The following is a 23,721-nucleotide window of genomic DNA, read 5'->3' on the forward strand; positions in this document are numbered from 1 at the left end:
AGCCAAGATTTTCGCCGCGAGCCAGGGCACGTCATCGCAGCCGCATCGGCGAAATTTCAATTCCCACGGTTAGGAATCTTCAACTCCCTGCGAATAACGAAACCGAAGCTTTGACAATGGCGAAGAAAGAGGCTGCACTCTTAAACCCTAACGTTAATATATATAAACCTTAGGTTTTAGACGTATTGCCACGCAATGGCGAATATTCACTGACATATACTTGCTTGCTGTGGAGAAAATTTTGTGCTGCCTAGGGCTAGCTAGGCGCTGCGATCGGCAGGAGTGATGCGCTTGGGCGCTCGGTGTCGTCATGTTTGAGGCTCATGTGAGTGATCGATCGCTAGTTTGGGGATTGGAGAGATGGATTGCATTGGCGGACTGGATTGAGCTCGCGATTTTCTCCATTTCTTGTTTCTGCAGGTCTTGTATCTTCTTCGCAGATACCTGGGCCAGTATGTGCGGGGTCTCTCAGCGGAGGCGCTCCAGATCAGTGTGTGGAAAGGTGAGAGCTAGATTTTTTGCTCGCGAGGTGTTGAAAGTTTGGTGTTTTTTGGACAGGCGATGTAGTGCTCAAGGACTTGCAGCTCAAGGCTGAAGCACTGAATGCTCTGAGGCTTCCTCTCACTGTCAAAGCTGGATTCCTTGGGTCTGTCACGTTGAAGGCAAGGCATTGATCAAGAAAAGTGTACCTTTGATTCTTATGCTTTCGTTTTTCTTAGATTCCTTGGAACAAGCTTGGAAAAGATCCGGTGATTGTACTTCTCGACCGGGTTTTTGTTTTGGCGGAGCCTGTTGAAGATGAACAGCTTTTCAAGGTAAGATTTGGTTTTTAGCTTCAAGCGTTACGGAAACTTTCGTGAAATGCGGTTGCAGAACGAGAACATGGAATCCTGGCTTGACGCTAAGCGGAGCCAGATTGAGGTTAGTACATACTTGCCTGTCAAGTTTATTCTCAAACGCTTTTTGTGTCTTAAGGAGCTGGAGATGGCATTGCTTGATGCGAAGGCAGGAAGATCCGGTGATGATGCGGTATGTGCCGCAAAATGCTGTTTGAGGTTTCGTGTTAAATTTTCTGTTTTTTGCAGTCGCCGGAAAGTAAGTCCTGGTTAGGCTCGCTCGTTGCGACGATCATTGGCAATCTTAAAGTCTCCGTGACTAATCTTCATATTCGTTACGAAGACACCCTCAGGTCGCGTTCATCTCTATCAAGCTAAATGCTGGTACTGATACTGGCTTCATTTTTCAGCAACCCCTCCCATCGATTTTGTTTTGGCGTTACTTTAGCCAAACTTGCCGCTGTGACCATCGACGAGAATGATGTAGAAACCTTCGTAACTAGCGGAGCTCTTGACAAGCTTCACAAGGTATTTTGATCAATTTCGTAACGTGTACTTCAGTTTCTTTTTTCCTGCTTGCTGTGCAGTCGCTCCAGCTGGATAGTTTTTCTATCTACCATGACTCGGATACTGGGCCGTGGACTCTGGAGAAACGGTGGGATGAGATGACATCCAAAGAATGGAGCGAGGTTTGTGTTTTCTTCAATGAAAACAGCATTTAAAATTATTATGGTTTCAGATGTTTGAACCGAGTATTAAAGGGAAAATACAACACAAGTACCTGCTTCATCCGGTTGCTGGCCTGATGAAGTATCACCGGTGTGGAAAGAGAGAGAAAAGGGATTCTAAAACACCTTTTCAGAAGGCTTCTCTCGTTTTGGATCAAGTGTCTATTGCTGTGTCTGAGGTTGGTTTCTCTAAATGCTACACTTGGGTTAACTTTCATTCTGTTTTAGGATCAATATCGGGATGGTATTCAACTGTTGGAGGGTGTTTCACGGTACAGGATACGAATGGAGTTCTCTCTCTTCAGACCTATGATACCCGTGTTGGTAGATGCTAAGGCATGGTGGCGCTATGCTGGTCGTGCAGTAACGCAGCAGCAGAGAAAGTCAAGGTTCGTTTTCATTAATAACCGAGTATGCTAAAGCAAATGTTTGCAGGTGTAACTTCTCTTGGGAACATCTGTCTCGAGCATCAGGGTTACGAAAGAAATATGTGGATCTTTATGTTAGCGGGCTCCAGCAGGGCAAGTTTGACAATTTTGAAATAAGGCAAATCGACCGGGAGCTAGACGTAGAAGTTATTCTACTTTGGAGGTCGGTAGTTTGTTTATGCTTTCTGTTAGTTGATGGAGAAGTGGTGGCTGCAGAATGCTTGCCCATGCAAAAGTTGAGACGGCAAAGTTAAAAGAGGCAGCCGCGGCCCGCGAAAAGTCCAGGAAAAGCACCTGGTGGCCATTTGGCGGGTATTGTGGCATATGTTTTCGTTTGTTTTACATTAATCGCTTGCTATGCAGGAGCGGCGCTGGTCCAAGGGCCTCAGTTGCCCGAGGCCCTGAAACGGAAGCGGCCCCAGCGCAACTTACAAAGGAAGAATGGAATAAGATTAACGAGCTTCTAAGCTATCAACCCGGCCAAGACTATCCGCTGCTTTCTACTCAAGAGCCACAGAACATGCTGCAAACAATGCTCGACGTGACCATAAAACAGAGCTTGGCGTGCATAAAAGACAGCACCGATTTGGTCATATTATGTGGGACTTTCTCCAATTTAAACGTTTCTCTCAAGCTGTTCCCGAAAACGTTCTTCTGCGACACTAAGTTGACGTACTATGGCCTTTCATCTCCAGAGGGGCCTCTCGTTTCGGTAAGCTGAATGGAATTTGCATGTCTTAAGATGATAATATCTGTCTGGTTTGACAGAGCGTGAGTAGAGAGGGAAGAGCACAAGCGTTGGATTTGACGTTTGTGTATGTTCCTTTCGAAGAACATTTGGATTGGAAGCTGTCTGTCACGATGTCATCATGCTATGTGACGGTAACGTTTTGTGTTGAAAGAGTTCATAACAGCTTACATAATGCGTGCAGGTTTGGAGATCCAGTTTTGACAGGGTCATGCACTTTATGAAATCTGGCCAAGCTATGAGCCCGGCAGTGGCTTTGGAAACTGCTGTTGCTTTGCAGGTATGAGGCTCCGTAGCAAAAATATATGTTACTCATTTCACAGTGCATGCATGCCAGACAAAGCTAGAAGAGGTAACGAGGCGTGCTCAAGAACAGATACTATCTCAACTAGAGAAACAGAGAAGGTATTCAAAAGTTTTTGCTACTCTTTTTGGCTTGACTTTTTCTTGCATGCAGGTTCTCTATAGATATTGATCTTGACGCTCCAAAAGTCTTAATTCCTGCACTCAAAGATGAAGGAATTGGAAAGAAAAGCCAATTGTTGGTAGACTTGGGACATTTTAATCTTCGAACACTGGTACGTGCATAAGATGCATCTAAAACTTACAACATCCTTCTTCAGGGGAATGACGACGTTGAGTTTCCGAAACGAAGTCGCTACTCTAAACTTCATGTATCTGGACGGGATATATCGGCTTTCTTTGTTGATGGTGATTTCGAATGGGCTCACTTTCCTGCGCTGGCCACAGATGCTGGTGACAACGCATATTCAATCTTTCCTGTACTTGACCGTTGTGGGATGTCGATTATGCTGCATATGGTGAAGCTAGTTACGACATAGTTTGTGGTTATTGACTTTATGTTCCAGGCTCAATATGAAGATTTGAATTGGCCTTCAACATGCATTGCAATTGAAGTTCCTCGCCTTGGTATCCATTTTTCTCCTGCAAGATACCGTAGGCTGCTCTATCTTCTGCACGCTCTGGAGTCGGCTGACCGGTCCAGCTCCCAGCCGAACGCTTTATCTTGGCAACCATCAGAGGCATCTGGAGATGCACGAGTGCTTCTGTGGGGGGTAAATTGTTACTTTCCTCGTTCATCAGCGTCTAAGCATCGCTCATTCTGCAGGGAATCGGTAATATTACTGCAGAATGGCAGCCTTGTTGGATTACATTGGCGGGGCCATACCTGTACGTTCTAGAGGCAGAAGACTCAAAGACATATCAACGTTATTGTAGGCAAGTAGTCGTGCGGTGTATAAAGTTCTTGTCTTAATCTTTTTTTGCGTTTTACAGCTTAAATGGCAAACAAATAGTTGAAATACCTCCCGAATATATTGATGGTTCAGAAAACGTGGTTGCGGTTTGTAACAGGGGTATTGATTTGCAGAAGGTATGCTTGTTTTAGAGATGGAATTCAAACAGTTCATGTCTTGCTCTAGGTAATCGAATCTTCGAGCGCAGTTGTTCTCCAGTTGAAAAGTACAGAATCAAAGGCGTCTTGGTTTAAGTATCTTACACTTGCTACTTACCGTTCGTCCGTAAGTTTTTCATATCACTTTTACATGGTTTCATGAAGCTATTTAACTGTTCAGGCATCAGTTTCTCTTCTGTCTAATCCCGAAGAGACGAGTACAAAGGTGTTGGATTCTTCAAAACAACTCACTTTATTTGTTTCGGGCGCTCTAAAGGAGTTAAGCATCTCTGTTTCCGGAAAGGTATGGTTCCTCCTTTAGTTTTGTAGGTCTTAATGAACGTTTATAGATTGGTAAGCCGGGAAATGACGAGATTGTCATAGCAGAGCTCCAAGCATCAGGTGGTAAGGTGAGTTTGGCTCAACACAGGATTCTAGATATGTGAACTTAAAAACTGTTGCAGGTGAATTTGCTGCAGCGGCCGTACGACATGAAAATAGCAGTGAAGCTACATTCCTTAAAGATTGAGGACAAGCTCCAGGGATCAGTTTCTCAGTCCTGTCGGTATGTTGCTCGATCAGTTTTGTCCAAAACTTTTGTGGGAGCAGAAGAACCACAAGAACCAGAAGCACCGAAACCAGATGACGATGAACAGTTTAAAGACGCTCAGCCTGATTTTGGAGGATTTTCTGAAGAGGCCGTAAAGCTCGTTCTAAGCTGGCAGCCTGACCAGGCCAACTTCCTTGAGATATGGGGGAGCTTGGATCAGTTGTCCGAAAAAGCTGAAGGTTCAGAGGCATCTGATTTTGTCAAGGTGATACTTGTCCTGAGGGAAACAGAGTCTTCCGAATATGTTGATACTGATACGCAGGTATTCGTTTCTGTAGTTTTGTATGCTCTCCTTATCTAAAGTCTTCATGTTTTGCAGATGATTATGAAGATGGCCACCTTAGACTTTTTCTGTAATCGTCCAACAATAGTCGCGTTGATCGAGTTCGGAATGCAGCTCAGTGAAATTATGGAGGCAGAAGAGTCACCATCACAGGCTGCTCTTTCTCTGGAGGTGGAGCAAAGACAACTTGTTAAAGGATTACTAGGACGAGGAAAGTCCCGGGTTGTGTTTGGGCTCAAAATGGATATGGAGAGCACTCGCATTTTCTTGAATCTGGAAGACGGATCTCAACTTGCTATGTTGGCTCAAGAAAAGTTTCAAATGGACTTAAAGGTGCGTGCTTGATAAGCTTGGAGAGGCTTAATGTGTTGAATGCAGGTATATCCTGGTTCTTTCACCATCTCAGGAAATCTGGGAAACTTGCGGGTCTGTGACATGAAGCTTGGCCCTGAACACCGATGGGGCTGGCTTTGTGACATTCGAAATCCTGACTCCGGTTCACTTGTCGAGGTACTTTCTTCGGGCAGCTTGTCTGTCGTAAAATAACATTTCTTTTATAGATAGAGTTTCAATCCTTCAACAGAGACGATGACGACTTTGAAGGCTGTGACTATAGTTTGGTTGGAAAGTTTTCTGCGGTTCGAGTAGTTTTTCTTTACAGATTTATACAAGAGGTTTGTATCTTTGCTGCTAATATATTTTAGCTTGATGTTCTTACTTTTTCCCATCTTCAGGTGGCTGCTTATTTCTATGCACTAGCCTCCCCTCAAACTCAACAGATAATCACAGTTTTCGACGCCGCTGGTGGTACTGAAAAGATCATGCAGCAAGCTGATATGGACGGAGCACCCGCTTTGAGGCTTAATTTATCGATGGATACACCGATCATTATTATGCCTCGCAGTTCCAGCAGCAAAGAGTCCGTATTTTTTCCGTTAATCTTGTTGTTTCTCTAACATTCTTGTCACCAGGTTTATGGAGGTTGATCTCGGCCATTTGAAGCTGTCAAACACATTTGAATGGCATGGAGGCTCGCGGGACGTAGTTTCTGCTGTCCATCTCGATGTTTTAGACGTGGATGTAAGCATGAGGAATTTTTTTCTTTTATATATCCTATTCACTCCTCCTCATAGATTTCAGGAGTAAACATGGTGGTCGGAATTGATGGTAAAGCAGGGAAGCCCATGATACAAGAAGCTCAAGGTCTACATTTGACCATAAGGCGTCCTTTGCGCGATCTTTTTCAGAAAGTACCTGAAGTGCAAGTTGATGTCCAGGTAAAATTCCGGCGTTGTGCTTGCCTTTCTTGCTTACTTTGCGGTTGCTAGGTGCTAACTTTGTGCGGAGTAATGTCGGACCGAGAATATCTGGTCATTATTGATTGTGCTTCAACGAATATAAACGAGCCACCTGACTTGCCGCCAAACTTTCGAGAATCGACTTCGAGCGAATCCGATGACCAAGAAACTCCAAATTTCAAATCAGTGGAGCTCGAAGAACATTTCCGTGATTCTCAGACATACTTCACCAAAGTTTGGGTTATAGTAGATGTGTTATATGCAGAGCTGGAACTATTCAAAGGTATAGAACGTGAATCTCCTCTTGCTCGTGTCGAGGTAATTCTACAAAACGTTTCCTTGATTTCATATACTGACGATTGGTTCTAAAACTAGGTGCACAGTTTTTGGCTTGGTTATCGTTTCGCATCAACACTGGAAACCGATATTTATGTCACATTACCAAAGCTCTCGGTTGTGGATCTCCGGCCTGGCACGAATGCAGAGATGAGGATGATGTTTGGCTCTATTCCCGATGTCGAGAAAGACGGCCAGCCTGGCGAAAGCGAACATAAGTCTGTCACTCGACTAACGATGTTAGTAATGGACCTGCGAATGAAGCCTCATGCTCAGACTATTGTTATTCGGATGCAACGACCTCGGCTGCTGGTGGTGGTGGATTTTCTCTTGGAAGTCAGCCAGTTTTTTGTCCCATCGGCGGTGGCATCAACTGGTGATGAAGAAAAAGATCCACTCGCAACAGCAAAGCACGTCAGGCTTGTTAGTTCTCATTATCGGCAAGAAGAGCCAATGTCGATAATATCACCGGAGCGTCAAGTTATTGCTGATGCAGTTCACATCCAAGAGTTTTTATACGACGGATGTGACCGGGTGCTGGAGTTACAAGTTGAAGATGATTATGCTGGTGCCAACGCAGAACCTGTTATCGTTGTTGGACATGGGAAGAAGCTGCGTTTCAAAAATGTTAAAATCAAGGTATAGATGTGCTGTGCTACTTTTTTTTACCAACACATCTGCAGAATGGAGCGCGTATTCACGAGTGCATCAAACTCGCAAGTGGTGCTAGCTACAGTTTTCATGAAGAAGATGGTGTCACATTTGTAAGTAACGAGGAAAAGATCACGACAGTAGTGGATGGAGGGTCAGCAACAGATCCAGGGAGCCCAAAACTTGACGATCGTGGGGACTCCAACCAGGACTTTCTTCTGGATGTACAGGTATATGCATTTGAACTTTTTCGTGTTTGCTCATATTTTCTAGCAGATTGTAGCACCGGAACTGACATTTTACGATAGCACAAAATGGCCATCGTCTACAACATTGTCCCGGCAGGAAAAACTCCTGAGAGCAAAAATGGATTTTAACCTTATGTAGGTTGCTTGTTTCTTTTCCTCTTGCGCTAATGCTAGTCTTACAGGTTCGCGTTGAAAGGTGAAAACAGATGGGTGAGGAGTTTTGTGAAGGGACTAAGTGTAGAAAACAGCTCGGGAGTCATGATATTAGATCCACTCGATATTTCTGCCGAGTACGTCTGTGCCCAAGGAAAGTCCAATATTCTAGTCACCGCATCAGACGTTTTCTTGCGGCCCTCTTTCAACGTTATGCGGTTGGTAATGCGTTTGCACAGTGATGCTGTTGCACGATTCCATCTTGATCGCGGAGTCATACATCGTTGCACCCATTTTGACCGAATATGGGTGAACAAACCAGGTTTAAGCTGGTCTTTATTTAATTATTGTTCTTAACTTTCGTATCACCGCAGGGAATACTTCTTCGCCCGAAGTTACTTTCTGGAGGCCAAAAGTTCCTCCTGGCTACGTGATATTAAGCGATTGTGTAACCTCGGGGTGAGTAATTCTTCGTGGCGAGAAAAAAAATTATGTACTGATCTTTTGCATTTGCAGGACGGCACCCCCGTCTCAAGGGGTTGTAGCTGTTTTCAATTCTCACCATCGAGTTAAAAAGCCTTTAAAGTTCGACCTTGTCTGGAGCTCGTATGGGAATTCCAGCAACTCAGTTTTGAATGAAGAACCATGCTGTGTTTGGCTCCCGGTTGCGCCGCCAGGATACAAAGCCGTTGGCTGTGTGGCCGAGCGAGGAACTTCTCCTCCCTCTTTAAATACTGTCCACTGCGTCAGATCGGACCTTTTGACATCGAGTGCAGTCACTGACTGCGTTCTGTGCATTCCTCCTGGTGACAGGTATTTAGCTGAGTCTTGTTTCTTTCTTTCGGTGAAGAAGCTAAACTTTTGTGTTTCCTGTGAAGGGATTATGCGGATGGTTGCAGCATTTGGCGTGTAGACAACACGATTGGCTCCTTCTTTGCACGCTCTTCTGTTAATCCACCACAAAAGGATATGTTGTGCGACCTGCGTCACCTAGTTCTGAATCACTTGAGTAGTCCGACCGAGAGAACGGACGACGCTGTCGAAGTTAAAGTGGTGGAACGTACGCCTCATCCTGCACCACGAGCTAGCAGAAACTCCTTAACTACTCCGCAGTTTGAAAGGCTTTGGTGGGACAGAGGCACGGAAACCAGACGCGTAGTTTCGATTTGGCGGCCTATCCCAGCCAGCGGGTATGCAATTGTTGGCGACAGCATCGTTGACGGGTACGTGAAGTCTTTCAGTCATAGAGAAAGTTTTAACGTTTCCTTTTGTTTTTCAGGCTCGAGCCACCAGGCATTGGATTAGTTTTACGCGATGATGGCACAGGACGTCTCTGTAAACCCATTCGTTTCCAGCAAAAGGTTCACATTTGTGGGAGAGGCCTTGAAGATGTGTACATCTGGTATCCAGTCGCACCGGCGGGCTATGTTGCCTTGGGATGTGTTGCAACAACAACGCCGGATCATCCTCCACTTGATATGGTCCGGTGCGTTCGTATGGATCTTGTGAGTCAAGGAAGTCTTTCCAAGCGTCCAGTGTGGAGCTATATAGGCAGCCGTGGTGGTCACAGCTGCTGCTTGTGGAAAGTGGAGAACCAGGTATCTTCAAGATCTCATATCATCTTGGCTCATTCCACGACTTTTCGTATGCAGGCTAGCACCTTCATTGCTCGTGCTGACTTGAAAAAGCCTCTCGTGCGGATGGCATACTTCCTTGCCGAAACTGGACGGCCTAAAGTCCGAGAAAACCTGACTGCCGAAATGAAACTTGGACGTTTATCGGTTACTGTCGTTGACGATCTTTCTGGCATGGTATGCGCAGTTTTTTATATACTGTTTGAAAACACTAGTAACTTTGTTATTGCAGGCAACACCTCTTGTTAATGCGACTTTAACCGGTGTCAACTTAGCAGCCCATGGTCGACCGGATGCTCTGAATGCCGTGGCATTGACATCGATTGCTGCGTCCACGTTCAACGCGAGCCTTGATGCTTGGGAACCACTGATTGAACCATTTGATGGCATTCTGAAGTATGTGACACCTTTTATAAGTTTCTAGCCATGACCTTAACGTGCTTGTTTCTGTGTTTGGCTATAGATACGAGTTCTATGGTGGGGATTCGGATGCAACGTTAAAGATTGGTAGACGTGTTCGAATCACCGCAGCCAGCACGGTCAGCATTAATATTACATCTGCTAGCCTGGAAGCTCTGATAGGAGCTATGGCTGTCTGGCAAAAGCAAACCGAGTCGGAACAAGAGGCGCTAAGCGCGATGAGGACGGTATAATTTAATTTTTTTTTGATGGAATACATACACTGACTGCGTATGGTTGTGATGATAGGAGAAAACGGATTACAAAGCAGGAATGACGGGCAAAGCTGCATTGGAGGAAGATGACAGTGAGAAGCTTGTAGTTCAAAATATGCTCTTTTCTGAGCTCTACCTGAGAACTTTCCGAAGCGGCTTTGAGAATGTAGAAGTGCTGCAAGAAGGAGAAACTTCCATTATTCCTTTGCCACCCCCTAGCTTTCCCGACAAGCTGGCAAGCGGGGTTCAAAAACCATCCCGGCAATTTGTCGCAGTTCACGTGCTTGAAGCAAAGGTAATTTACATTATTTTGTTATCTACATTGTTAACGGCTTTTCGATGCAGGGCTTGTTGGTAAATGACGATGGTAATTGTCCCGATTTTCTGTGTGCTCTTCGTTTAGTGACTACGAAGCAGCTACCTGAAGATCCGAAAGCGCTCCCACAAAGTGCTAGATCTCGTTGCGTGCGTCCAAATGACGTGCAGTCCCTGTCCCGGGCTTCAGCAAGCTGGAATGAAGTTTTCATTTTTGAAGTTCCGTCACAGGTAAGTAATTTCATTACTGTTTCTTTACAGTATTGATTGTTTAGCACACAGGGGTCTGTGAATTTGGAAGTGGTTATTACCAATCAAGCTGCTAGAAGTGGAAAAGGTAATTTCTTCGTTGTTACTTGAAGTACCATATGTTTTATTACTCTTTGCAGGAGAGGCAGTCGGTATTCTCTCACTTCCTGTGAAAGAAGAAGCGAGTCATAAAGTATCTCAACCTTCGACGTTGTGGAAAATGGTCAGGCAGTCGATTAGTCAAGAATCCTGGCCAGCTGCTCAAGCCAAAATTCTCTCCTTGAGACCGCCTCGAAAGCGGGTATATACAGCTGACATTTCCAATGCTAGTTTAGCTAATGGTTGGCTGTGCAGGGAAACATTGCAGAGTTGCAGTCTCAAGAGTGTGGCAACATAGCTGTTCAGCTTTACTTCTTCTCTACTGCACCAGATTGGCGACGTGACAAGGATGAGAAACTGCCGACGAAAGACTATGGCCTGCTGTTTTCGTGCCGTCCTGATGGTCCTTGGGAAAGCTTGCGGTGCGTGCTACCTTTCGCAACAATTCCCAAAACAGTTGGTGAGCAACAAGTTGCTGTGGACGTAACGATGGATCAGGGTCGAAAGCATGCTACGTTTCGGAGTTTGGTTATCGTCGCAAACAACACAGACATGGCGTTGGAAGTGGCTATATGCCCATATTCTCTGCTCCATACGCCGAATGACACAGATGGTGGCGCTACATCTTTAGACAATTCTACTCGTGTTGACGAAGAATGCTTTGAGAACCAAAGATATCAACCTTTAGCAGGGTGGGGAAGCAAATGGCCGGGACATCTTATTCCGACCGATCCCGGAAGGTGGAGTACGCGAGATTTTACTCAATCATCTCAGGTACAAAGTCGATCATTTGTAGAATTGCTTGAACTGACTTGAGTGTATCCTCTTGTAGGAAATACTAAAGGTTCAGCTGCCGCCGGGCTGGATTTGGACTTCAGACTGGACAGTGGATCTTTCTGGAAACGTAGATCAAGACGGCTGGTTCTACGGTCCGGACTTCCAGAGCTTAAGGACGCTGCCAGTTTCTTCTAAGGCATCGAGGAAGTCCACTTTCGATTTTGTTCGACGACGACGTTGGATCCGCACTAGACAACGTGTACCAGACAACAAGAAGGCGCACAAAAGAGAGGTGGTGGGAGTGATTCAACCGGGGTCGTCCATCCAGCTGCCTCTTGCAAGCACTGCTCGTCAGGCAGATTACTGTGCTCAAGTTCGTCCGGTGACAGACACATGCGGAAGTTATCTGTGGGGTCGGTTAATAAGCGATCCAAATCCCATTGCTGCGAACTCATCCACGCCAAGAAAGTCTATCAAGCAGAGTAAAAGCAACATCTCCTCACAGGATTTCACGTTGGGCCACCTTGAGAAAAGAGAACAGCTGCTACTATGCGTCACGGCTGATATGACAAGCTCAAAAGGCCATTGCTGGCTCAGCATGGAAGCGGATGCTACTATCCTGTCTGGCGACTTGAACACTCAAATTTACGACTGGAGATTATCAGTGAACGCACCCTTGCGGCTGGAAAACCTTCTGCCTTGCAACGCAGAGTACATAATCTGGGAGAAGATAAATGAGGCCAGGCCGGTCAAACGGCAGCATGGGATAGCTTCAGCCGGTGACTCTGTTTGTGTCTACGCTGCGGATATAAGGAGGCAGATCTTCTTGACGTGGCTGCCACAAGGTGGCTGGAGACCAGAGAAGGTACGTTTTCTATGTTCTTAAGTCTTATTTTCGAAATAAGCTTGCCTTGCAGGAAGGCGTCCTTATTTTTGATCCAAAGTCTGAAGACCTTCCTCTTGGGTTCTGGATGGTGCATCATGCTAGCAACAGGTGCGTCAGGATTTTATAGCGTGTGTTCTAAACAATGGTATCCTGCAGGAGGCTACGCGTAAGCCTGGAGTATGACTTTGGAAGCTCACTTCTGGCTGCTAAAACCGTGCGTTTACTCGTGCCATACTGGATATCCAACGATACCGGGTTACCACTGGCCTATAGAGTGGTTGAAGTCGAAAGCTCGGAGCCTCTTTCTACACCGAAGGGCACGAGGAATTCTAAACTGGCTACACCTGCAAGAAAAGCAAGGATGCTGCCCGTTACTCGCGTTCTTGATGTCATAGAAAGCTCTCCTGCCCCGCTCATGCTTTCGCCTCACGCTCAACTGGACCGACTAGGTCCACTCCCGAATACTCCTCGAGTGGAGGACGTGCTTTCGCCTCGTATTGGGCTAGCTGTGTCTGCTGCAGACAGCGACAACTTCAAATACGGCTTTTCGTTCAGAGAATTGGAGGATAATGTAAGTAGTTTCTTCTTCTCTGTTTTTTTTCTCTTATAAATGCATTTGGACTGTTTTCAGAAGGATCTGATAGTTGTGAAGGCATACGATTCAAACGGTGGATATGTAAAGCTGACAACCACTTTGGATCTATCATCTGAGAGAACCAAGGTTCGTTTAGACGGAAAATCCGTTGAAGTTTTCTCACGGCTTTAAATATGTGCAGGTTGTTCGTTTTCAGCCTCATTCAGTGTTCATCAACAGGCTTGGCAAAAGGCTACAGATTCGTCAAGGTGATATACAAGCTCAAGACTTTCTATATCCCAATCAAACTCCAAAAACATTTGTCTGGCGCACAAATGATGAGCCTGAACTTCTCAAGGTATGCCAACACGGAAAGGTCACACTTTTCAAGCTTTGTACTGAATTTAAAATGCAGGTCTATCTCGAGGGCTACAAATGGAGCCCGCCCTTCAACATTGAGACTATTGGAACAACACACTTGAAACTAACAAGTACAAACGGCAGCTCCAAACTCTATATTCGCATAGAGGTGCGAAGCGGATCTAGGCATGCCTCGCAGCTGGTCATTTTTCGATACGCTTCAATTCATGGGCCATACAGGTATAGCCTTTCTACTGTCAAAACTTCCTCTATTTACATTGCTTTCCCAGGATTGAGAACAAGTCCACAGTCTCAATCAACTATCGACAGGAAGGTACATCTTCTGAATCCTGGCAACATCTACCAGCCGGGAGCTGTGATACGTTTGCATGGGAGGATCTTGATCTCCCTCGCATGCTGGAGATCAACGTCGAGGGAGCGGATCCGCATTCATCACAGACGTACAAAATTGATGAAGCCAGAACTCATCAGCTTATTACTTCGAGTAGTCCGGGTCCGGTTTTGCAAGTTAAGGTTCATCGTGATGGTGCCATTCACCTGGTTTCCGTGACCAATTCGATCACAAGACCCGAGGACATGAGTATTGTTCCTGTGTCATCATCCTCCACTCAGCTTCCCGAGCGAACTCAAACTAGCCAAGCGGAGAACCAGTTCCACACGTCAATAGAACTGGCCGAGCTTGGACTGTCGATTGTTGATCACACTCCGGAGGAACTCCTCTACCTGTCCGTGATAAACTTCTTTGTTTCATATTCTACAGGACTTGGATCGCAAATCAGCAGGTAACTTTGTGTTCGTTAAGTTGGATCTCTTCTAATGGTCTGCTTACAGGTTTAAAGTAAAAGTGGACGGCCTCCAAGTTGATAATCAGCTGCCATTGACTCCCATGCCTGTGCTTTTCTCGCCTCAGGACACTGCAAAGAATTGCGAGTTCTTGTTGAAGTTTACAGTGACTCTGAAGGAGAACAGTTTGTCGGATCAGCAGGTTTACCCATACATCGGCATCCAGGTATTACTCGTGTTGCATGCTTTTTTGGTTGCTTATACTGAGAATTTCAGGGTCCGAACGTTCCAAACGTTTCATTTTTGGTGAATATTCACGAACCAATCATCTGGCGGCTTCATGAAATGTTCACCCGACTAAACTTGGGACAGTTAAGAAGCAGCCAGACGACTGCTGTAGCTCTGGATCCGATTATTAGCATTGGGTAAGATAGTGTCAGCTTTTTTTCTCAAGCCTGTGTTCCTTATTATATTTTGCACTTACAGACTGCTGAATACGTCGGAGATACGCTTCAAGGTGACCTTAGCAATGTCTCCAACACAGCGGCCTCGCGGAGTTCTTGGATTCTGGTCCACGCTTCTTACTTCCCTTGGCAACACCGATGATATGCCGGTACGCTGTTTTTATTCTTTCCTTTGTGTACAGCAGGAAAGAGCTAATTCATGGCTTCTAGGTTCGCATTACGCCTCATGTCCACGAAAACATATGCATGAGCCAAAGTGCGCTGGTTGCAGCTGCAATCGCAAGTGTTCGTAACGATATGCTCAGTCAACCTCTCAAGCTATTATCTGGTGTGGATCTTTTGGGAAATGCGAGCAGCGCGTTGGGACACATGAGCAAAGGCGTTGCTGCACTCTCGATGGATAAAAAGTTTATCCGGAGCCGTCAAAAGCATGTACGTATCCAAAGTTTCTCACTCTTCACAACTTACAACTTCCACTTGATTTTTCAGGAGACAAAGGCGGCAGTAGAAGACATAGGTGATGGTATTCGTGAAGGTGGCGAGGCCCTTGCCAAAGGATTTTTCAGGGGGGTGACCGGGATATTAACAAAGCCACTGGAAGGTGCTCGATCGGCGGGAGTGGAGGGATTTCTTCAAGGTGTTGGGAAGGGAGTTATCGGCGCAGCAGTGCAGCCGATGAGTGGCGTGCTTGACCTGCTGTCGAAAACTACTGAAGGAGCCAATGCTACGAGAATGAAGCTGGCAGCTGTTCTCACGTCCGAGGAACAGCTCCGGCGTCGTCGTTTGCCCAGAGTTATTGGCGGTGACAACATTCTCCGCCCATACGATGAGTACAAAGCTCAAGGACAGGTATTCTTGAGGTTCTTTGCAAACTTTATATACGAAACGTTTGCTTCCTTAGGTGCTATTGCAACTGGCCCAACGAGGAACTCTTTTTGGACCCGTAGACATCTTTAAAATTCGTGGGAAATTTGCGGCATCAGATGCATACGAGGACCACTTTAATCTTCCTAAAGCTCGTACACTGATTATCACTCATCGGCGAGTGATCTTGTTGCAGGTAACGGAACGAGTTGCTCTTTCTTTTTTTCTCTTCGTCGACTCCTCACTTCTTGTTTTGCAGCATCCGACTGGCATTCTGGTGCAGAAGAAGCCCGACTTGTTAAAAAACCCGTGCACTATTGTCTGGGACGTGACATGGGGAGAACTCATGACAATGGAGCTAGCTATCGGCAAGCAGGAAACCAAGGAGCCGCATGAGCCTAAACCATCGCGGTTGATCTTGCACCTTCGGACATCCAGCCAGGAGACCTCCATATTCGACACGAGAGAAACTATGCGTGTCGTGAAGTGTCATCCTGGTACCAATCAGGCCGCGGAGATAATGGCATCAATCCAAAGAGCGTATGAAACATTCGGACCTGAACGCGCCGCTATTCGTTCAGAGGTAAGTGTGTTCTACTTCTCTTCCTTGTTTTTCTTATAGTAGATTTTCAGACTATGAAGCTAAAGCCAGGAAGTAGACCATACGCAGGATCTAGTTCAAGCGCGGCTCCTGCACTCGGACTTTTAGCCGGGCCTGCAGCCCCGGTTTCCATACCAATGCTGGCTACGTTTGGTGCATTGCTTGGCTCCGCGCACCGGAGCTCGCTTCTAGCAAAAGAGTCCGATGCTGCCACGGACAAAGTTTTGAGCATCGACGAAGGCTCGTCCACTGGTTCTCCAAGAGCCGGGAGGTTCATCAGCGATTTTGATCTCATATGGTCGAACCAGGTACGTGGATCTTGGCCGCTTTCTTTTCGTGCTCACAAGTTTCTCTCTAACAGGGTGATCCCGATGGTGAAACCAATCCCATGTCCATTTGGCGACCGGCCTGTCTGTCCGGGTGAGTGATAGTCATGACACTCTTTCTTTTCTTTTCTTTCTTTCTTATTGTCTAAGACTCCTCTGGTTTGTAGATATGCCACCGTTGGAGACGTCGCTCACGCTGCTCATGACCAGCCTGAGAGCGTGCTCGTGTATCCTCTTTCCGACCAGATCTTCCTCCATCCTCAAGGCTTTGATCAGGTAAAAGAAACTATCCTACACAGGACTAGGTCTCTAAACTTCTCAAACTTCACAGGTCTGGCGAGAGCAAGGCCCGTCCCCTCTCACAATCTGGAGGCCCCGAGCTCCACCCGGATATGTCTCGGTGGGATGCGTCGCGGTGGCCGATTTCTACGAGCCCGAGGTGGAGGTGGTGTTTTGTGTACTTAGTAAACACACAACGCAGGCGGTTTACGTGGAGCCAGCGCTTGTGAGGAGTCCATCGCCGGGCGGTGCAGCGTTTTTGACATGCAGGTTTTGGAGAGTGGCGAATGAGGCCCGGACTTTCGTGGTGCCTAGGGATGATGGCCAGCCACCGTCGAGCCTGGCGTGTATGGTAGTGTTGTAGATAAGTGCTTTTTCCATTCCGGGACTAAAGCTGTACAGGAGCTCTCCTTCATTGTTTTATACACATTGCAAATAAGTTTCTTTAATCTTTGGCCAGTTCTTGACGTTTCCTTGTTCGTAGAAATCTGCAGCGATGGTAATTTCAGACGAAAACTTACTAAAAACTTGTTGTAGCAGATTTCTCGCGTCGTCTACTCCTTTCGTTGATCGCGGTAAAGTTAACGTGGGTAAGTTGGTAGTATCAAAATCTTCGCCAAGCCCACATTGATGGACGTGGAGGGCTCGAGCGAGACAATAATTATGTGCTCGCTAGCTATCGGGTCGCGACGAAAAACAGAACAAACTCAGCTCAAATTATTTAAAATTATGGGTTGCAACAGGGGGGTTGTCCAGGATTCCGCGGTCGGAACTCTTGAAAGAAGTGGTAAAGAGAAAACTAAAGATTTTCATGCGAAAACTTACTAGGATTCTGCTGCTCTGGCTTTCTCACAAGTGTTCTCCGGTCATTCCGAAGCTCGTTGATTGTGAGTGGTGATGAAGAACTATCAAAGAGAAGGCGAGCAGCACCTGAGAAGTGAAGTTCCCAATGGAGTAGTATGAACATCGCCATGATGATAGTGTTGAAAAATCTCCTCATTTTTGCTGGTTTTGTAGACCCATCTCTGCGAGCGCTGGCAATTTATTAGGAGATGCAATGCAACACGCGGTGTAGTGATTGACTAGCCCACTAGGCAGTGGCAAATGCTTACAATCTTCTTCCTTAAAACAACAAAGCAGTTAAAATCTAAACTTGTAGTTATCAGGAGTTTTTGCATTTGACTCCTCATGTTTCCAGAAACGAAGACTAAGATTTGTCAAGATTTCGAACCCGTAAGTTCCATGTTTCTTCATTTTTGTCTGGCTTGGAGAGTTTAGTCCCAGCTCACTTGAGTTAGGCTTGTTCCCTACTCTCAGTTGTCTGGAAGATGAACTTGACAAATCGTAGTCTTCATTCGACTCAGTCGAAAAGTATGAGTCAAATGCAAAGGCAAGAATACTACAAGTGGTTGCCAATGCCTAGTGGGCTAGTCAAACATATTGCGTGTTGCAGCACGTGAAAACCACACAATCATGTTCTCATTTGAGGAGATTTTGCAACACTTCCACCGTGGCGATGGTGATACAACATTTGCAACTTAATGCTTCTCTTTTATACTTCTTCCTCAGGCACTACACCTCTCACAATCAACAAGCTTCAAAACGAGTTTGGTATCATCATAAGCCGCCAAGTCCTAAGTTTTCAGATGAAAACCTATAGTTTTCTTTACCATGCCTCAAATTTTTGTACAATATCAAGAATTTCTACCAACAAGATGAAGAGTTTACAACAGTCGGGGCACCGCGCAAATTCCTCACATAGAGATGGGAACCTTTCCGTGGGCACGCTCCACGGCTACCACTACTTGGCGAGTTAGTCCCTCTTCCACCAATGCTTCCAAGCTTCGAGCGCTGGAGTTGTTCCTGTCGCGCCTGAAAGCAATCTCACATCCTTAAAGCGGATCCCTAATTGATGAGCGCCTGGATCAGGAGAGATTTGCTTGGAGATGCGATGGAGCTCGAGTTAAGCTGTTAGAGTCGACGTCGAGCGGAGTATAGCCTGGGCGCTTAAGCCATGGCGCTGGCAAGCTTCAAACTTCGTCGGCTATAAGTCAGGCGTTGCTTTAACTTCCTCATCCCACAATTGATCACTAAACAAAGGGATGTACTCATGGCCTTGATTTGTGACCAGCAAGTCTAGATTTGGATTTCATGGGGGAGGGGGGTGAATATAACTTTAGTTTACACAATGGAAAAATTGGTAGATTTAGTGTAGAAGTCTTTGGCTCAATAAAAGTTGTTAATTAATAGTAAATGAAAACATTAATATATTTGAATGAGGCTTTTAGCTCAATAAAGATTGTTAATCAATAATCAATAAAAACATTAATATCTCTAAAGGGGGGTAAGTGTAGCCTTGGTCTATACAATGAAAAGATTAGTAAATTTAATATGGAAATACCCACAATCACATTTGGAACATTTTCAATTGACAACCTCACAATCTTGAACATTTTTATATAGAACATTAGTGCATCTAGAGTCTCTAGATGAAGTTTTATACATATTTCAAATTTTGTATCGTTTTGTAATGAAAATTCATATTGCAAGGGTATATATTTTCTGAGATAACCCGAGCTAACCATAATTCACGCTAATAGTGTGCAAATTAAAAATAGCAAGTGTTCATCAGCATTTACGAACCTTACAAATTTTGTGAAACTTGATATTTGGTGCTTATGCCCAGAATGGGTAAGCTTGCTATAGCTTTATTAAGCTTGAAATATTCACAATCAATTATCAAATGAAAATGTAAAAATAAATTCACCTAGATATGTTTTCCACCACTACTCATTTCTAGAACATTGTTTTATACATCCTTCATATATTTATATGCTTGGAGTTGTGAATGTATCCTTTCTCTTTTCTTTCTAGTAATAACAATACTAATCTTTCACTAAAATATCATTTTATTTATACTATAATGAATAAAAATAATTTACCTTTCTTCCCCTTTCTATCACGGTTAGTTCTGTTGCTTTGTTTGCCCTAAACATTTATAATATTTGGGAACATTCTTTTATATATATGAAAAGATAAAAAGATGTGTGTGTATTATGTATTTTACTTTTGCATATATTATGAAAGGTATATAAAAAATTTACTTTTTTTTGTTAAAAGGTACTTTTCCAAAAATTACATTTCACTTGCAACATAAATTAAAAAAATTTTAAGCAAAAATATAATTTGAAATTAAATCCATTGGTAAATTTATGCTTTTAAATTAACATCCAAACTTTAACACTAACAATCTCCAACTGCCAAAATATCATGAATGCATGCTGTTGAAATAACTTAATGGCTGGATTGAAGCTATGCTTGTGTCCTCTCTATCCCGAGGCACTCACTCTCACACTATTGATTCTTTTGTTTTGTTTTTTTATAGAATTTTTTTGTATGGAGCAAAAAAGAAAAAAATTGCTGTTTTTTTGGCACTGGGCTAATGTTGATCTTTCTCTTTTTTAATTTTTACAGGCTTCAATAAACACTTGCCTGGAGAAGCGTCAAGTATTCTAATGTCAAGCGTTTCAAGTCAGTAGTGACCAGAGCAATCAGGAGGATTGGCGTCCTCACCAAATGTTTCTGAGAGCCCACTCTATCTTCAAGTACTTACAACGAAATCACTCTTGTTTCTGCAAAAAGTGGACGCCAGATGCATCATGATTGAGTTCATCGAGCTCAGTCGACCAATGCTTGTACCCACAGCCCAAGCTTTCACGTCGACATTACTTGGTTCTTTAAAGACCTGTGGAGTTCTTCGCTCAAACTCTACTACCAGGAAAATCCGGAGTGTTGCAACGTCATGACCATGCCAGGTCTGTCCCGTCACAGGAAATGACCTGGATGAACATGATCCTGCAAGAAGCTGTCCTCAAGTTGGAGAGTACACGGTAGAGCATCGTTGGTTGCTCCTCCAGAGCCTGGTGCAGCTGCTTGCTTCCAACGTAATTGGGTTTACTGCTTAGCAAAAGGGAGCTATTTGGGATGCCGTACGTGGTGGTTTCTTCTTGGGAGGCCGATATCAAACTGAATCCTGGAGGGGCTCATTCAACAAATCTAACACTGTTTATTGTTTAGTCTAGCTCTTTGCCAAGAATTAGACTAAGGAGACAGACAAGTCTCTGACCTCAGCTGCCCACACTCCCATCCCCCACTATCCTTCCAGAGCTTGTGGCTTACCACGCCCCAGGGAGACAAGTGTTTGGTTTGCAAACCTCTAAACCAATTTAATACATTGGTCTTAAACCAATTTTAAGGTTTAATTGGAGAGCGAGAGGTGAGGGGCGCATAGCCTTGGCACAAGCTGGGATCGTTAATTGCTCTCGCCATTTGCGGCACATGCACCTAGCCTGGCACAGCTTGATTCCTGACAGCCTGAAGAAGACGAGCTGCCACCCTCCTCTTCGCCACATCCTACTTGATAATTTTGATAGACTTAAGGGTGCGCTTTATAAACGCATTCGTGATTCCAAATGATGTGACGAGAATGAGCTAGAGGCCTTGACAGAAAAGGTGAGCGGCAGGCTCGGAACTGTCACCTGACAGGGTAGAGTGCAGTGGCGCTTACCAAGCCAAATGGCTCCGATGATCTCGGTTACTACCGCCATGGCCAACTTTGGTGAGCGAACCTAGCCAGAATAATAATCAACGCGTCGATTCATCATAGGATGAACAAGTATCAGTTCATGCAGATGGTTGCCAAGCATTCCGTGCTTACACGTGTCCATCGCAGGTACGATGAAAGCTTGAAAGCGGGCTTAATAAGCTATGCCTTATGGGCTATGACTGGAAGTATTGGACCGTCTTTGACCACAGTTCTTCTTCTGGTGTTGTGTTACAGAACAAGAAACATAGCAAACGAGAAATGTTTTATCACCATATACAAAACCTTACATAACTTGAATATATATATAGAAGAGGAGGAAACAACAATGTATGTAGACATTGTGTTTCCAACGTATACACCGACACTCGACTTCCCAGGGTTGTTCCTTTTGGCAAATTTATCACCACCAATCATGTTGCAGCTTCATGAGAAATGGTCACACAATCAGCAAGAATGAAGATATTTTGTAACACTTATATGGTGATAAAACATTTCCAACTTGCTACTCTCCGCAGTCTCATAACCACAAGCTTCGAAACCAGTTCGGCTGCAAAGTCACAACTTTCTTCTGTTTCATATTCATTCATATAGTTCAAGTAGTACTAACCGCGACACAGCTTCAAAAATCACTGCCACGTCCCCACTCCAGCTCAAACGTAGAAATTGTTTCAAGATTACATAGGCACAAACATAATCTCACCAACCTGAAATAGAACATTATAACTCTGGCCGAAGATGGCTGGCGCAAGATTCACCGAGCGACTAAGCAATTCGAGCGCATTGCACAGTGCACGGCTTGAGATCGATCGACCGAAACTAATAAATCCGCGAGCGCAGGCTACTTCACAAAGAGAGAAGTACCCATTATTACCATTTGAGCTCCCAAGACCACCAAGCCGGTAGACCAAAATCTCTCCTGCCTTGGCACAATCATGAAACTCATCGGAAGACAAACCTTTTCTTGCTTCTGTGGAAGGAGGCGCGTTTATCACACCCGGAAATTCGGCACCACTTTTCTTCCTCTCGCGAACTTTGCACACTTTTCGTCAGTGTCACAAACATGCTCAATCTTGTTTTTCCCAAAGCAGCGATTTACCACCCGATGCCGATCATCACAGCACTAGCTCACAGCTCCTGGATCTTCTTCGAGAAGAGCTCCCAGTTTTCAGCACTAACAAGAGAACCAAGCAAGCTCCTTGAATCCTGTCACACCGTCGGGCGCCTCCTCCAATGACCAGCTCCTGGAATCGACTCCAAAGTGCACAATCCGCGAGTTAACCCGGTCAACCAGCCATATACTGTTGCTCCCATCAGTGCACACCTCTCTCGCTCTCACCAGCAAATCATCAAACTCTTCGTCTCGCCTCGAAACAATCTCCCACTTGTCTCCCCGCCTCTCAGCGACAATCAGCCCCTCGCGATCTTCCGCCTGCCCTTCGTCAGTAACCACGAACAGCCGATCCCGATCCAGCTGAAGCAAGGACCACGTCTCTCCGAACTCCAACTCGCGGCTATCAAGCTTGAAGATGCGCCAGGAATCATGCCACACGTTGTATCTCGCGAGGCTCCAGGTATCCGTGCACAGCACCACCACCTCGCCGTGATCCAGGATCGGATAGAACCCATTCTCGTCGAGCATGGCCCCTGAGTCTGGGTAGTCTTCGTTCTCACGCAAGGACCACTCGCCCGACGCCGAGTCGTAGATGTAGAAGGCGAGCGATGGCCGGTCGAAGCTAGCGACGCAAAACTCTCGCGTGGATCGATCCCTCTCGCGGCAGTACACCGTCAAGTCCGTGTCATGGTTGCTCACTGGCGGCAAAGGAACTCTCACCGGGGAGGAGTTGAGATCGCTGTAGCGCCACACGAAGATGGAGGATGGCGCCCACCACTTCGCAAAGGTGGCCAGGCACAGCAAGCCCGCGTCGGTGCTGGCGATGGTCATGTCCGTGGGGAGCGTCTGGAAGTGGCGCCACTCGCAGCGCGGGGAATTCGGCTCCACCGGCTTGACAAGGAGGGATCCAGAGTCGAGGAGGAGGCAGAGGTGAGGGATGCAGCGGTGGGAGCGCGCGTAGCCTTGGCGGAAGCTGGGATCGTCGATTGCTCGTCGCCATTCGCGGCACACGCACCTGGCCTGGCACAGATCGATCGCCGACAGCCTGAAGAAGACGAGCTCCAGCTCTGCCACGAATCTGCCGCTGGAGATCGCTCCTCTTTGCGGCATCCTGCGTGCCCTAGGGCGGGAATGTAACCTTGTGCCCTAATTCTAATTGCAAGCCAAAGTATAATCTGGTATATCTAGCTGTTTATAAATTATAAACATATTTATAATTTAAACACTCCAAGTATATTTTTTATATTCTTTGGTTGATATGGCTTTTGCAGGTTTTGTAACCCTCTCCAAATAGTACTGAATGATAGCATTGATATTATATTTGAAGTGATGGCTCTAGAAGATCTACAGGAAGCTCATCTTGAG

General features: G+C 45.5%; 1 protein-coding gene across 2 annotated transcripts; it reads left to right on the top strand.

The window, feature by feature from the left end:
• Positions 1–210: 210 nt before the first annotated feature.
• LOC9648284 lies at positions 211–17,101 on the top strand. 2 transcript variants are annotated; one of them, XM_024686762.1, is made up of 67 exons: positions 211–325; positions 421–502; positions 559–662; positions 720–815; positions 874–921; positions 976–1,029; positions 1,086–1,189; positions 1,247–1,364; positions 1,424–1,525; positions 1,576–1,743; positions 1,793–1,953; positions 2,000–2,155; positions 2,209–2,304; positions 2,356–2,704; positions 2,761–2,874; positions 2,925–3,020; positions 3,078–3,145; positions 3,198–3,318; positions 3,364–3,561; positions 3,610–3,816; positions 3,870–3,979; positions 4,037–4,133; positions 4,183–4,281; positions 4,336–4,458; positions 4,505–4,564; positions 4,619–5,026; positions 5,084–5,380; positions 5,426–5,557; positions 5,608–5,721; positions 5,782–5,966; positions 6,019–6,127; positions 6,181–6,324; positions 6,376–6,663; positions 6,721–7,320; positions 7,365–7,562; positions 7,609–7,715; positions 7,763–8,055; positions 8,108–8,192; positions 8,250–8,546; positions 8,612–8,956; positions 9,013–9,331; positions 9,386–9,544; positions 9,600–9,763; positions 9,831–10,014; positions 10,076–10,336; positions 10,387–10,587; positions 10,639–10,693; positions 10,746–10,906; positions 10,960–11,478; positions 11,537–12,346; positions 12,399–12,475; positions 12,524–12,938; positions 12,999–13,088; positions 13,144–13,299; positions 13,357–13,541; positions 13,592–14,104; positions 14,154–14,331; positions 14,382–14,530; positions 14,592–14,718; positions 14,780–15,001; positions 15,059–15,418; positions 15,471–15,629; positions 15,693–16,016; positions 16,067–16,342; positions 16,396–16,454; positions 16,528–16,636; positions 16,692–17,101. In XM_024686762.1, exons 1-67 carry the CDS (start codon positions 311–313, stop codon positions 17,001–17,003), a joined length of 13,092 nt encoding a protein of 4,363 aa, XP_024542530.1. In that variant the 5' UTR covers positions 211–310; the 3' UTR covers positions 17,004–17,101. The 2 variants fall into 2 exon arrangements, with proteins under 2 accessions (XP_024542530.1, XP_024542531.1); XM_024686763.1 differs by lacking the exons at positions 16,396–16,454; positions 16,528–16,636; positions 16,692–17,101 and having other exon boundaries at positions 16,093–16,185.
• Positions 17,102–23,721: the final 6,620 nt, after the last annotated feature.

The sequence above is a fragment of the Selaginella moellendorffii genome, unplaced genomic scaffold (genome assembly GCF_000143415.4).
Source record: "Selaginella moellendorffii unplaced genomic scaffold, v1.0 SELMOscaffold_50, whole genome shotgun sequence".
Taxonomy (NCBI): Eukaryota; Viridiplantae; Streptophyta; class Lycopodiopsida; order Selaginellales; family Selaginellaceae; genus Selaginella; species Selaginella moellendorffii.

Coding starts and splice junctions, on each gene's coding strand:
- LOC9648284 (XM_024686762.1), top strand. Junction 1,190..1,246: donor CGTTACGAAGACACCCTCAG/GTCGCGTTCATC, acceptor TTCATTTTTCAG/CAACCCCTCCCATCGATTTT. Junction 7,563..7,608: donor ACTTTCTTCTGGATGTACAG/GTATATGCATTT, acceptor ATTTTCTAGCAG/ATTGTAGCACCGGAACTGAC.